The sequence below is a fragment of the Somniosus microcephalus genome, chromosome 2 (assembly GCF_052327205.1).
Source record: "Somniosus microcephalus isolate GS21.2 chromosome 2, FLI_Smic_1.0, whole genome shotgun sequence".
Classification (NCBI taxonomy): domain Eukaryota; kingdom Metazoa; phylum Chordata; class Chondrichthyes; order Squaliformes; family Somniosidae; genus Somniosus; species Somniosus microcephalus.
Genome location: NC_140988.1, coordinates 100,158,972 through 100,172,057, shown reverse-complemented (window position 1 = coordinate 100,172,057; position 13,086 = coordinate 100,158,972). Strand labels below are relative to the sequence as shown.

Below are 13,086 nucleotides of genomic sequence, written 5' to 3'. Positions count from 1 at the left end.
CCATGCCAGTATATTACCCCCAATCCCGTGATTTCTTATCTTGATCAGTAATCTTTTGTGTGGAACCTTGTCAACCTACAGCACCATTTCTGTTGTTTATCACAGACCCCGACAACCTAAACATAACAGCAGTTTGCTCATCACTGTGGCAAATTTACTGAAGCAATAATTGACACAAAGTATATTAAATAGTAAGCACTGTATTGCTAGTGAAAGAAAGCAGCCTCACAGATATATTTGCAATACCATTTACATAACATTTTAGAAAACTTCTGTTAATTCCACCCAAAACTTCTCAGTTATTTATATGATGATAGAATGATACAGGGTAAATTTTATGAATTTGTGCTCCTGGCTATGTTTTTGTAAACCCCTATGGTTTTGTATCACTGAAACAGATATGGGGAACAAGGAGGCAGGCACGGCCTGCATGATTTTCTATGAACTCTGCATCGGGAATACTAATTTGTAAAATTTACCCTAGTTTTGATTCCCACCCCCCACCTTAATTTGTAATTTTTTTGGCCTGCTTGACACATGACATGGTCTGTTCTAGGGCACTGTGAATACTGCAGTTCGACAGGAGCTGAGTGAAAACTAGGAACTCCCATGGTTCATCTCTCTCACACAGAATGAATCAATAGGAGTTGGAAATATCTGCCAGGTCGAAGGATATTTTACCACCTGATTGTCATGTCATGGATTGGCATTGTGCACATAGGGCACTGTGGTTCCATTGGAGCAGGGTGAAAAACCGTAACTCTCCTACACCACTCTCCTGCACACAATTTGTCCATAGAAGCTGGAAGTCTCCACGTAGGGACTTCCAATATGAAATAACTAACTTTAAGGATAGGGTTAATGATTTTAGCACAAGTTATTTAATTTTTATGTGTTTTATGCTATAGATGTTACCTATATGGCTAAATGCTCAGCTGTGTATGACAACAAAATACCAGCTAGGACCATTTTGAAAAAATAAGATAAGCGAACTGCTGGGTTCAAATTGCAATATTTGAATTGGTTGCCATTCTGCGAGATTTATCCTGATCTTTATTGAAGTGAATCAGTGTGGTTACATTCCTTATTGGAGCCAACCAAAAATATCCGGCAGTTTATTATATAGCACCTTTTACAATCGCACTACGTCCCAAAGTGCTTTACAGTCAACTGAAGTACTGTAGGAAACACGGCAGCCATATTGTGCAGAGCAAAACCCCACATAATGACCAGATAATCTGTTTTAGTGATGTTAGTTGGGGGATGCCAGGACACCGGGGAGAATCCCTGCTCTTCTTTGAAATAGTACCATGTGATCTTTTACCTCCACTTGAGAGGGCAGACAGGACCTTAGTTTACTGTTTCATCTGAAAGTTGGCACCTCCAACAGTGTGGCACTCCCTCAGTACTGCACTGGAGAGTCAGCCTAGATTCTGCTCAAGTCTCTGAAGTGGAGCTTGAACCCACAACCTTCTAACTCAGAGGCATGGATGCTACCACTGAGCCACGGCTGACAGCGTGCCAACCTAACACATTTAGTGTATGACATGCTATAGACAAGAGTTTTCATTATAACTATAGATACGAAGAAAACTTCAGTTATTAGTGTTAAGTGCAAATTTGCCTGTGGACTGAATCACATCAGAGCTGTTTCTTGCAGGACTGAAAAGGTTTTCACTGGTGATGATATGCAGACTTACCGCTCCACACATTCTTTAACAACTGCAAAATTCCCATCTCCAATCACTTTCCCAACTTTATATTTATCAAGAATAGTTGAAGCTGAAAAGGATCTATTTCCATTCACACCTGTGGAAAGAATGAAGAGAATCCATCACCATTCTCAGGCCTAACTGTTCCAGGAGTATCCTCCACACCACTTAACTGAGGAATAACTTTACATTATTAGTGATCCACTGACTAAGCACATTGGCTGTGAGCCTATCTCTTCTCTACAGAAATAATAAATTTTCACTTGGCAAGCTGATATTTTAACCTTCAAAAATGAATTATGATTTCTCAACGCTAGCATTAAAATTTGAACTTTTTAAAACTGATGTCTCTTTACAATAACATTTTTCTTTATACATATTTTCCACCTTATTTGGTCATATTATTCCCTTTTTTTAAGTATCCCCGTAACACAAGCCTGCAGAAATAATGATGTTCAGTTTGATTTCTCTGTCCTGAATTTGACTCACATGATACTAAGAATGGAATGATAAGAAAATCCTGAGTGTAAATAGTCATTGGGCCCATCAAGCTCAGTCCATCCAGAGCCCGTGAGTTATTATTCTGTCATGTACTTCTCACCAAAATCACTTGTTAATCCCCTGCTGTAGAAAACACTCATTTCTTTCCCCTAACTCCCCTGAGAAAAATAAGCAGTTTTTAAATATCTCTATAATCCTCAATCTCACTTCTCAACAGATATTGATCCAGTTTCTTTGACCAATTGAGATAGGAACATAGGAACAGGAGTAGGCCATTCAGCTCCTCGAGCCTGCTCCGCCATTCAGTTAGATCATGGCTGATCTGTTCCTCAACTCCATTTACCCACCTTAGCTCCATATCCCTTGATATCCTTACCTAACAAAAATCTATCGAAAAAGAGCTTCCTGATTTCCCTACTCTAATTTTAAAATTATGTCCCTCATTCTTGATTTCCCCATCAGAGAAAATAGTTTCTCTGTACCTACCTTCTGTGTACCAGCCTCTCAATCTGACTGGCTGCAGGTGGGAAACAGATAAAAAAATGTAAATCATGCCTTGCCGATAAATTCGGTAGGGCCTGAGGGAAACCAATTCTCCCGGGTTTCCCATCCGCATTCCAGCCACCCCCACGCCGCCCACCCCCCGCCGGCCCCCCACCCCACCCCACCCCCACCTTGCTCCCTACCTGCCTCCACATTAAAATTCTGGCCTTGCTTTCAGGTTTTTATTTTAGAAGCTACCAGAAAACCCACTACTGAAACATCAGTGTCCTATCCAAAATTGAACAGATTAAATAGAAAGCTTGAGAAAATATTCTGTAATGTTACTGCATTCTTATCATTTACATGATTAAGGCCAGAAAAAGTTAACAAATGAGTCTTAAAAACTGGGAACCATAAGGGCTATAGGGAGGCAGAGCACTACAACACATGAGAATTTTCCACTCCACTAAGGAACAGTAGTTTTGCCCAAATTTTGTTTGCCATTTATTAGAAAACATTCTGAAGTCTATGGGCTGGATTTTAATTCAGGGGCGGGTTGGTGTCGTAAAATCCGCATTTCGTGTTATCCACACGAATATAAATCAATGTGGGAGATTAATGCTATTTTAATTAATTGTCCAATTGAGTTCCAGCATGTGGGAACCCTTGGCAAATGAGTTTTTCCAGTCAGAAAGTCGCATCCTACGACGTCATCATTGCAGCTGCATTTAAGGTCTGCAACAAGCCTTGCTTCTTCTGCAGGCTGCCAACCTTTTGGCATTTACTGTTAGAGGAACCTGGAGTCACAATGGCCAGCGACAGACCTAGGGCTGCTCCCAGGTTTGACGACGTTGCCCTGCAGGCTCTGGTTGAGGGAGCTAGATCTCATAAGGAGGTGCTCTTCCCTTCATCAGGGAGGAAGAAGCCTCCCCAGCAGACCAAGGCTGTGTGGCTGCAAGTCGCAGAGGAGGTCAACTCCTTAACGGTTACCCGCAGAACCTGGCTTCAGTGCAGGAAGAGATTTCATGACCTTGTGCGCACTGGAAAAGTGAGTATGCATTTCCCATCACCTTCAATCTGATCCCCATTGCCTCTCCTCACCAGCACTCAGCTTTAGCAATCTCTTCCTCCACATCCCACTTGACACTGACATCCATGCACCCTTACCCATTCCCTTTCTCTCTATGCTCACATTCACCTAACTATTCGACTATGCAGCCCTCACACTCCCTATCACTCTGATGCTATGAAAACAACTGACAACACACAGGGAGGGCCCTTGGTCTTGCCACCTCACTCCATCTTTGTCTCCTTCTAAGTATCTTTGCTATGGAATCTCTACACTCACTCCTTCATTCTCACTCAAACTCCACTTGTCTCCCTCATTGCAGGAAAAGAGAGCTCACAATAAAAGGGAAAGAGCCAGGACAGGAGGAGGGCCACCCTCAGTAGCCCAGCTCACTCCCTGGGAGGAGGCAGTCCTGGAAATCATCAGAGTGGAAGCTGATGCGCAAGTGGCGGACGGACAGACAGGTGCATCACAGCAAGCTAGTGACAGAATAGTTTTCCATCTCTCTCATTGACATTGCATGAGTCGCTGATAATGATTCTGAAGCTCTAACAGATGGACTTATGATCATCTGCAATATGCAATGTGCATGTAACCTTGACCTCACATCTCTAACTCGTTCCTTTACTCCCCCACAGGACCATCGAGAGCCCCCATCCCCACTGTCCAGGAGGAAGAGCCTGAGCTTCCAGACTCCTCAGAGGAAGATGCAACCTCTGAGGGTGCAGCATCAGCAGAATTCAGCGCACCCAGCACCAGCGCAGACACTCACACCTCGGTGGGACCTTCGGGACATAGTGTTGCCACCTGGTGTATCACAGCTCACAAGTGAGCATCAGCAGATTGTGGAGACAGGGACAGCAGTGGAGAGTCCTTGTCGGAGGGCGCAGGACTCTGCCAGCTCGGCTTAGCTGCATGTTGACCCTCTGCCTCTGGGTCCATCCACAAGATCAGCGGTGCTGGAACTCCAGGAACAGATGCAGGAGTCTCTGGCAGGTTTTGTCTCCAGGGTCGCTGCAAGTGTGGAGCGAATGGTGGAGTCCATCGCAAACATGAGCAGAGCCTTTGTGGAGTCATTGTTGCATGACCGCATCACCAAGGAAAGGATGGCAACCTCCATGGAGGTGATAAGTCGCCAGAGTGCAGAAAACATGGTGAGTGCTCAGAATAGAATGACATCTCTGGAGGAGCGATGGGTATCTATTGAGCAGAGAAACGACCTTCATGGACGTCCTTCTGAGTAGGAGTGCCAGTACAGATACGGGTCCCCATGGCCCCCCTGATGTGCAGCAAGGTGCTCTCAAACCACTTGCAAGTGCTGAGGGGACCTGACCCATGAGAGGGAAGTTGGTGGCAGACATCAAGGAAGTGGGGGTTCCTCTCCAAGCGCTCACACTTCCATGCCACTGCAGAGCCCTCGGTCAGAGCCCCACCAGAGTCTACACCCAGCTGAGATCGGCGTCTCAACCCCTGCAGAGCCGCAGGAGCAGCAGACTGTTGACGAGCCCTCACAGGTTTGCAACCCCAGAGGTGTCGAGGCAGGAGCAGCAGCAAAGTCAGCAAGAGGCCTCCACATCTGCTGAAGACACAGGGGAAGCACCACGTAGGAGCACGCTTAAGAGAAAGATACTGCACAAATAGTCACAAGGGTAGTCACTTGTGTGAAATTTGATGTTTTATGTGAAAAAGCCATCAGATCAATAATGCTAATAAAAAATCTGATGGCTATTGCTGTGGTTGTGGCGTGTGTCATTTCGCGAATGGGACTTTCACATTGAGGGCCTAGGATTGTCATTATGGTGGTCAAATTGCTAGGAGTCAGCTGGTTCTTGGCCATTGTCGATGCTCAGGTAAGAAGATGCGAGGCAAAAGTTCTTCAGTGGCTAGTCTAAGCAAATCTGGCAAAAATGAGTGCGTTCCTTGCATCCCGGGCAGCAATGTTCTCGCGTATGGCTGCTGCTGGTTGATGGGCCTCTGCAAGATGTTCATTTTCGCTCTCCTCCTCCTCCTCATCTGAGGAGGATAAGTGAGGAGCCACTTGGTCCTCAGGAATCTGCAAGCCACGACGCTGTGCCATGCTGTGAAGGGCACAGCAAACCACGACGATCCTGGAGACCCTGGCTACTGAGTACTGCAGGGCTCCACCTGATCTATCCAGGCATCTGAAGCGCATCTTCAGCAAACTGATGGTTTGCTCGATTATGGCTCTGGTGGACATGTGGCTGGAGTTGTAGCGCTCCTCAGCTTCGTTGGCTGGCCTCCTCAACGGCGTCATTAGCCACGTCCTCAGGGGATAGCCCTTGTCTCCAAGTAGCCATCCGTTAAGTTGGTCTGGCGGACTGAAGAGCGGAGGCACACTAGACTGGCGCAGTATAAAGGAGTCATGGCAACTGCCAGGGTACTTGGCACAAACATGCAAAATTTCCTTCTTGTGGTCACACACCAGCTGAACGTTAAGAGAGTGGAAGCCCTTGCGGTTGACAAAAATACCTGGATTGCGATGGGGTGCCTTAAGGGCCGCATGTGTGCAGTCAACGACGCCCTGCACCCTTGGAAAGCCTGCCAGATTAGCTAGTCCAACCGCATGCGCCGTGACACTTGCTTGATCCTTGGTGAAATGGATGTGATTGTGCGCGATGGCAAAGAGGGCATCAGTTACCTGTGTGATGCAACTGTGTGCGGCCGCCTGGGAGATGCCGCTGATGTCTGCTGCTGATCCCTGGAATGAAACTGAGGCAAAAGGTTGAGTGCGGTGGTGATTTGACGGCCACTGGTAAGGGTTGTCCACCTGGTCCTCTGGGCTCCAGGTATTGTTGCAGCATTGCGCAGATGTCACCCACTACCTGTCGCGAAAGTCGAAGCTGTCTTTGGCACTGCTGCTCAGTCATGTTGGTGTAGCTGACCCTGTGTTTGTAGACCCTGTTTGGGGGGTATCTCCTGCGCCAACGGGCTTCCATGCGCTGGCTCGTTCTGGCCTGTGCAACTTCAGGTGGGTGAGCAGCAGCTCAGCGCTCCTGTTGGTGCTGCTGCTGTTGTTGCTGCTGCTGTTGGTGCTGCTGTTGTTCATGGTTCTGCTGGTGCTGCAGCTGATCTTCTTCCTCATCTAATGCCCAGAAGGGAAGGAAATAAATGGCTCCCATGCTTCTGGTATATGCCTCAGTTGAGGAAGTGCTGATTGAAGGTGGCGAGAGGGGTTTCCCAGGAGGTCACACTGGAGATTGGTGTCAGGCTCCAAACTTCCACAGCTGTGGTTATGCCTTCTAAAAGATCCCCCAGACCTGAGACAACTAAGTCCTGCCACCTGCAAATGATGGCTGATCAAATCTCCTCTTTAATGTTTGAGCTGCACCTGATAGTCAGCAATCCACTTGTGCTCCCGCCAGGTTTCACCGTCGTGTTTCAGAATAGGCGTGTTTCACGTGGGAAAAGGGTTAAACTCACAAAGGCCTTTTAAAATGGCATTATAGAGCCAATTTAGTGGTTGTTAAGGGCCTTAATGGCCTATACCGCCTCTTGGAGGCGGGACGGAGACGGGACCACTAGACACAAATTATTTAAAATTGCTTGGAGGCAGGGTTGGGCCCGCCCACCAGTTTTTGCTTTTGCTATTTTAACCCCCCACATGCCTCCAATCCTGCCTCCACGGCCCAATGAAAATCCTGCCCAATGTATTTGGATTTTCATAAGATCCCACACAAGTGGTTGGTGAACAAAATTAGGGCATATGGAATTGGGGGTAATATACTAGCATGGATTGAGAATTGGTTAACAAACAAAACAGAGAGTAGGGATAAACGGGTCTTTTTCAGGATGGCAGACTGTGACTAGTGGGGTACCACAAGGATCGGTGCTTGGGCCCCAGCTATTCACAATCTATATCAATGACTTGCTTGAGGGAACTAAATGTAACATTTCCAAATTTGCTGATGATACAAAGCTAGGTGTCAGTGTCAGTTGTGAAGAGGATGTGAAGAGGCTTCAAGGGGATCTCGACAGGCTCAGTGAATGGGCGAGAACATGGCAGATGGAATATAATGTGGATAAATGTGAAGTTAGCCACTTTGGTAGAAAAAACAGAAAGGCAGAATATTTCCTAAATGGTGAATGATTGGGGAATGCAGATGCTCACAGGGACCCGGGTGTCCTTGTACATGAGTCGCTGAAGGTGAATGTGCAGGTGCAACAAGCCATTAGGAAGGCAAATGGTATGCTGGCCTTCATTACAAGAGGATTTGAGTACAGGAGTAAAGAAGTCTTACTCCAATTATATAGGGCCTTGGTGAGACCACACCTGGAGTACTGTGTACAATTTTGGTCTCCTTACCTAAAGAAGGATATACTTGCCATAGAGGGAGTGCAACGAAGGTTCACAAGATTGATTCCTGGGATGGCGGGACTGTCGTATGAGAAGAGATTGAGTAAACTAGGCCTGTATTCTCTTGAATTCAGAAGAATGAGAGGGGATCTCATTGAAGCATTCAAAATTATTACAGGGCTTGATAGGGTGGCTGCTGGGAGAATGTTTCCCTTGTTTAGAAGAATAAGAGGTGATCTCAGTGAAACATATAGGATTCTGAGGGAGACTGACAGGGTAGATGCTGAGAGGTTGTTTCCCCTGGCTGGGGAGTCTAGAACCAGGGGCCACAGCCTCAGGATAAAGGGTAGGCCATTCAGGACTGAGATGAGAAGAAATTTCTTCACACAGAGGGTGGTGAATCTTTGGAATTCTCTACCCCAGATGGCTGTGGAGGCTCAGTCATTGGGTATATTCAAAACAGAAGTCGATAGATTTCTGACTAGTAAGGGCATCAAGGGATACGGCGATAAGGCCGGTGAATGGAATTGAGGTCGATGATCAGCCATGATTTCATTGAATGGCAGAGCAGGCTCGAAGGGCCGAATGGCCTACTCCTGCTCCTATTTCTTATATTCTTATGTTCTATGGGAAAGTCAGCAAGGATTAAAGAAATAAAATGCAGCTGTTCAGAGAGACTAAGGCCGTGATATTCAGCACCTTAACGCCGGCTGATAAGGCCGGTTTCGGAGCAAATAATGGCGGCTGCCTCACTTCTGCCCACTTCCAGTGCGTCCCGCGGAGGCTGCCATTTTGGGCAGGTCGGCAGCACGGCTGTTGCCTGCGCTTGCTACAAAATGATAATGAGGCAGATCATAATGTTAATCAGTGTGTAACGCCGATTTTATGCACAACCTGCCATTTTCGACGTCGCTCCACCATTCAATGCCCTCTCCATCACGAACAGCTGAACACACGTTCAGCAGCGAGAAGGACCCCCACCAACGTTCCCTCTAAGCTGCGTGTCTGCGCAGCTGTCTGCCGGTCCGGGGCAGCCCGGGACCAACTTTTCAAATGTGAAATTTCGCACATGCGCGAAACTTTGAATGGGCCATGCACCCTACAAAAAAAAGAGGGGTAACATTGCCCCCACCAGTGCTATTTAAAGGGTCAGCAACAACTTGCAGCTGACTTGCTTTTGGATTTCTACTGGCTGTGTGTAAGTTTGTGCAACTGTTTGGAGCTTTCTAGAGTTGTTTAAAGTTGGTGAGGTGACAAGGAGTGTTGCTGCAAGTGGAGAATGTCTTGCTTCTGATTTAAAGGGTTCTGCTCACACCAGCTGATCCCAGTCATGGAGGCTCTACTTGCAGTCGCCCTCGTGCTGGAGTATGACAGGGAGATGGAGACGAGGCAGCAAAGAGGACACTGTGGCAAAGCAACCAAGAGACTCTTGCAGTAATGTATATAATTGCCTTTTACAGGGGCTTGTTACCTTTAAGTGTTTGCTCTGTATAAACAGCGCGGGTTCGGTAAAAGGGCGATCCAGCGCGATGACGTCATCACGCAGGTCACGTGACATTCCCAACGGCGGGAAACGTGATGACGTCATGATGTCAGAGGGGAGAGGCGTTCCCCCTCTGTCCTCGTGGAACCAGTTGGTGTACAGACCTGTATAGAGTTTCTCCTGCGTTTTTGTTTGTAACTTTTACTCGTGCATTAAACCACGTTTGGTTAACTGCTAGTTTCAGTCTCAGTACTTTCGTTAGGAGTTCAAGCACTCCTACAACACGATGCTTGCTGAGGGAGGAAGAGGAGGGGCAGGAGGGCTCTCAGCAGGAGGCCTTACCCACCTAGGGTCTTCCGGGAGCACTTCTCCAACTTGCAGTTAAGCCAGGAGCAGTGTATTAGGAGGCTCTGCTTCACCAAGGAGGTGGTTACGGAACTCTGCCACCTCCTGCAACCAGACCTGCAGCCTCAGAGCAGGGTGACCACGGCTCTCCCAGTGGCCCGCAAGTTCAATTTTTTCGTCACTGTCTCCTTCCAGTCTGGAGCAGGAGACATAGCTAAAATTTCGCAGTTCGCCGTCCATCACTGCATCCGGGAGGTCACAGAGGCTCTATACTCCAGGAGAAGGGACTTCATTGTCTTCTCTCTGAACAGAGAGAGGCAGAACGAGCTTGCCAGGATATTGGGCTTCCCCATGGTGCAGGGCACCATCGACTGCACACACATGGCTTTGTGGGCAGCGCTTATCAATCCTGAGATGTACTGCAACTTCAAAGGCTACCACTCACTTAATGAGCAGTTGTTGTGTGACCACACCCAGCACATCATGATGGTGAATGACCGGTATCCTGGTAGCAGTCATGATGCCTTCATCCTGTGCCAGTCTGGTGTGCCAGCAATCTTCCAGCCACCACGTCGAATCTGAGGGTGGCTGCTTGGAGACAAGGGCTATCCGCTCTACACCTGGCTGATGACTCCCCTCTGCAACCACTTGTGGCCAGTACTTATATAATGAGAGCGCCATGCTGCCACGAGGAACCTCATCGAGCAGACCATTGGGGTGCTGAAGCAATGGTGCCGCTGCCTTGACCGCTCGGGAGGAACCCTCCAGTACTCAGCGGAGCGGGTGTCCCATTTCATGGTGATCTGCTGCATCCACCACAACTTGGGCATCATGAGGGCGCAGCCCTTGCCACCACGGGTTCCGTGACCACCTCAGGAGGAGGAGGAGGAGGAAGAGAGGAGGCAGGCTGGCTAGATGGGCCATCCGTAAGCACCTCATTAGAATCTGGTTCTCCTAAATTAAACCCCAGATACCCATTTCCCCACCTTACCATCCATTCCTGTCATGGAACATTACAGCGTCCTCTTGAGCACAAAGCTGAAATGAGAACCACCACAAAACAAACATTTCAAACTGCATTTATAAATTAATCAATGCAAAACTACACAAGGTCAACTAATCACCCTTGTGCATTCCCTTAGTGTCTGTCTTTCGTGTTCTTTTGCATAATCTCGTCCTCCTATGCCATGCTACCCCAGTGGCTGCAGCATGGCTGGTGGAAGGCTGCTGACTTTCAGTGGGGGGATACTGCAGATGGCCTTGCAGGACCACCTCGAGCAGCTCTAGGCCTAGAAGGCCTGGCTGTAGACTGCACCACCTCGACTTGGGTGGCAGCAGTCTGGGCTGGCTGAGAGTAAGCAGCAAGGGCACTGGTGGAATGGCAGTGGTGGGAGGATGAATTCTGTCATCCTGAGAGAGGACACAGGTTCGTGCTCCATGGAGTCACTGCCCCTCCCCCCAGGGTGGCGCCACAGCATTCCTAGCCATCTGTTGCAGTGCAGATTGCTGGAATTCTGTGAGACCCTGCAAGCCTCTTTCCACACTCGTAAACCCAGCCATGATGGCATCAGTTTGAACTTGCGTGGCAGGAAGCTGAGACTGCATGAGAGCAGTTAGAGCTTACACTGCAGCACTGAGACATTGGGTCGCTTCCACTTGTGCTGCAATGGAAGCTGCGACATCGCCCATCAGACCCTGCATCATGGTTGGGTCCACAAGTGTCCTAATAGAGTTGGCCATCATTTCCAACCTAGAAATCATGGACTCCAAGCTCTGCGCAAAGCCCCGTGCAACGTTGGAGCCGGACTCCTCCACGCTCCTTGACACTGATAAGAGGTTCTCTGGCAGGTCTGTCATTGCACCAAGCATTTCTGTATGCGTGCCCATCACCCTTCTTCTGAAGGCCACCCCGTTGAAGTCCTCATCTGAGTCCTGTGCAGCAGAACTTGTGAGTGCACTCGCCCTCCGGGGAGCTGGCACCCAAGATACCCTTTCCTGCTGGTCTGGATGCAGCCCACTCGTGCCGGGTTACTCACCACGTGCAGATCCCGCCTCTATACTACCCTCTAAACTACATGCAGTGCCATTTTCTGAGCTGGTGCCTGGAAGTGTCAGATCGAGTGATGGTGCCTCTTCTCCATCACTCTCCTCCTCCACAACGTCAGGGACAGACTGGGCTGGTGGCAGTTCTTGGGTATCTGAAAGGAGAAAGGCACAAGGGTAGGGTTGTGGTAAGAAAGGAAGATGTGCGTGCTTACACCATCAGCAGCTTGAAAGTGAGAAGGTATTGTGGGATGAGGGGGAAGTGGGGTGTGAAAAGAAGGATTAGGTATGAGCATACCATCATCAGCAATGCTTTCAACCTGGACGCTCACCGCGGCCTCAGTGATGGTCCCGCCAATGATCTCCAGCACTATCTCCTTCAGCTCAGTAAGGTTCTGAAGTCTGGCTTCCCCTTCACCTGTCTGCTGGTGCTCCCAGTGGTTGTGTGCCACCTTTGCCTGCAAGAGGAAGGGAAGTGTGTCAGAGTGTGGTGCAATGTGTTTGGGTGAAGTGTGTCATTGAGTGTGGTGCAATGTGTTTGGGTGAAGTGTGTCAGTGAGTGTGGTGCAATGTGTTTGGGTGAAGTGTGTCAGAGTGTGGTGCAATGTGTTTGGGTGATGTGTGTCAGTGAGTGTGGTGCAATGTGTTTGGGTGATGTGTGTCAGTGAGTGTGGTGCAATGTGTTTGGGTGAAGTGTGTCAGTGAGTGTAGTGCAATGTGTCTGGGTGATGTGTGTCAGTGAGTGTGGTGCAATGTGTTTGGGTGAAGTGTGTCAGAGTGTGGTGCAATGTGTTTGGGTGATGTGTGTCAGTGAGTGTGGTGCAATGTGTTTGGGTGATGTGTGTCAGTGAGTGTGGTGCAATGTGTTTGGGTGATGTGTGTCAGTGAGTGTGGTGCAATGTGTTTGGGTGAAGTGTGTCAGTGAGTGTAGTGCAATGTGTCTGGGTGATGTGTGTCAGTGAGTGTGGTGCAATGTGTTTGGGTGAAGTGTGTCAGAGTGTGGTGCAATGTGTTTGGGTGATGTGTGTCAGTGAGTGTGGTGCAATGTGTTTGGGTGATGTGTGTCAGTGAGTGTGGTGCAATGTGTTTGGGTGATGTGTGTCAGTGAGTGTGGTGCAATGTGTTTGGGTGATGT

The 13,086-nt window shown here is 48.4% G+C and overlaps 1 protein-coding gene across 5 annotated transcripts in view; it reads right to left on the bottom strand.

The window, feature by feature from the left end:
• dclk2a (doublecortin-like kinase 2a) overlaps positions 1–13,086 on the bottom strand; it is a 622,375-nt gene that overhangs the window by 129,016 nt on the left and 480,273 nt on the right. For all 5 annotated transcript variants that reach the window (XM_086011612.1, XM_086011622.1, XM_086011598.1 and 2 more), the window contains one exon: positions 1,701–1,809. In XM_086011612.1, coding sequence (XP_085867738.1) covers positions 1,701–1,809 — 109 coding nt within the window. The remainder of the gene's footprint in view (positions 1–1,700; positions 1,810–13,086) is intronic.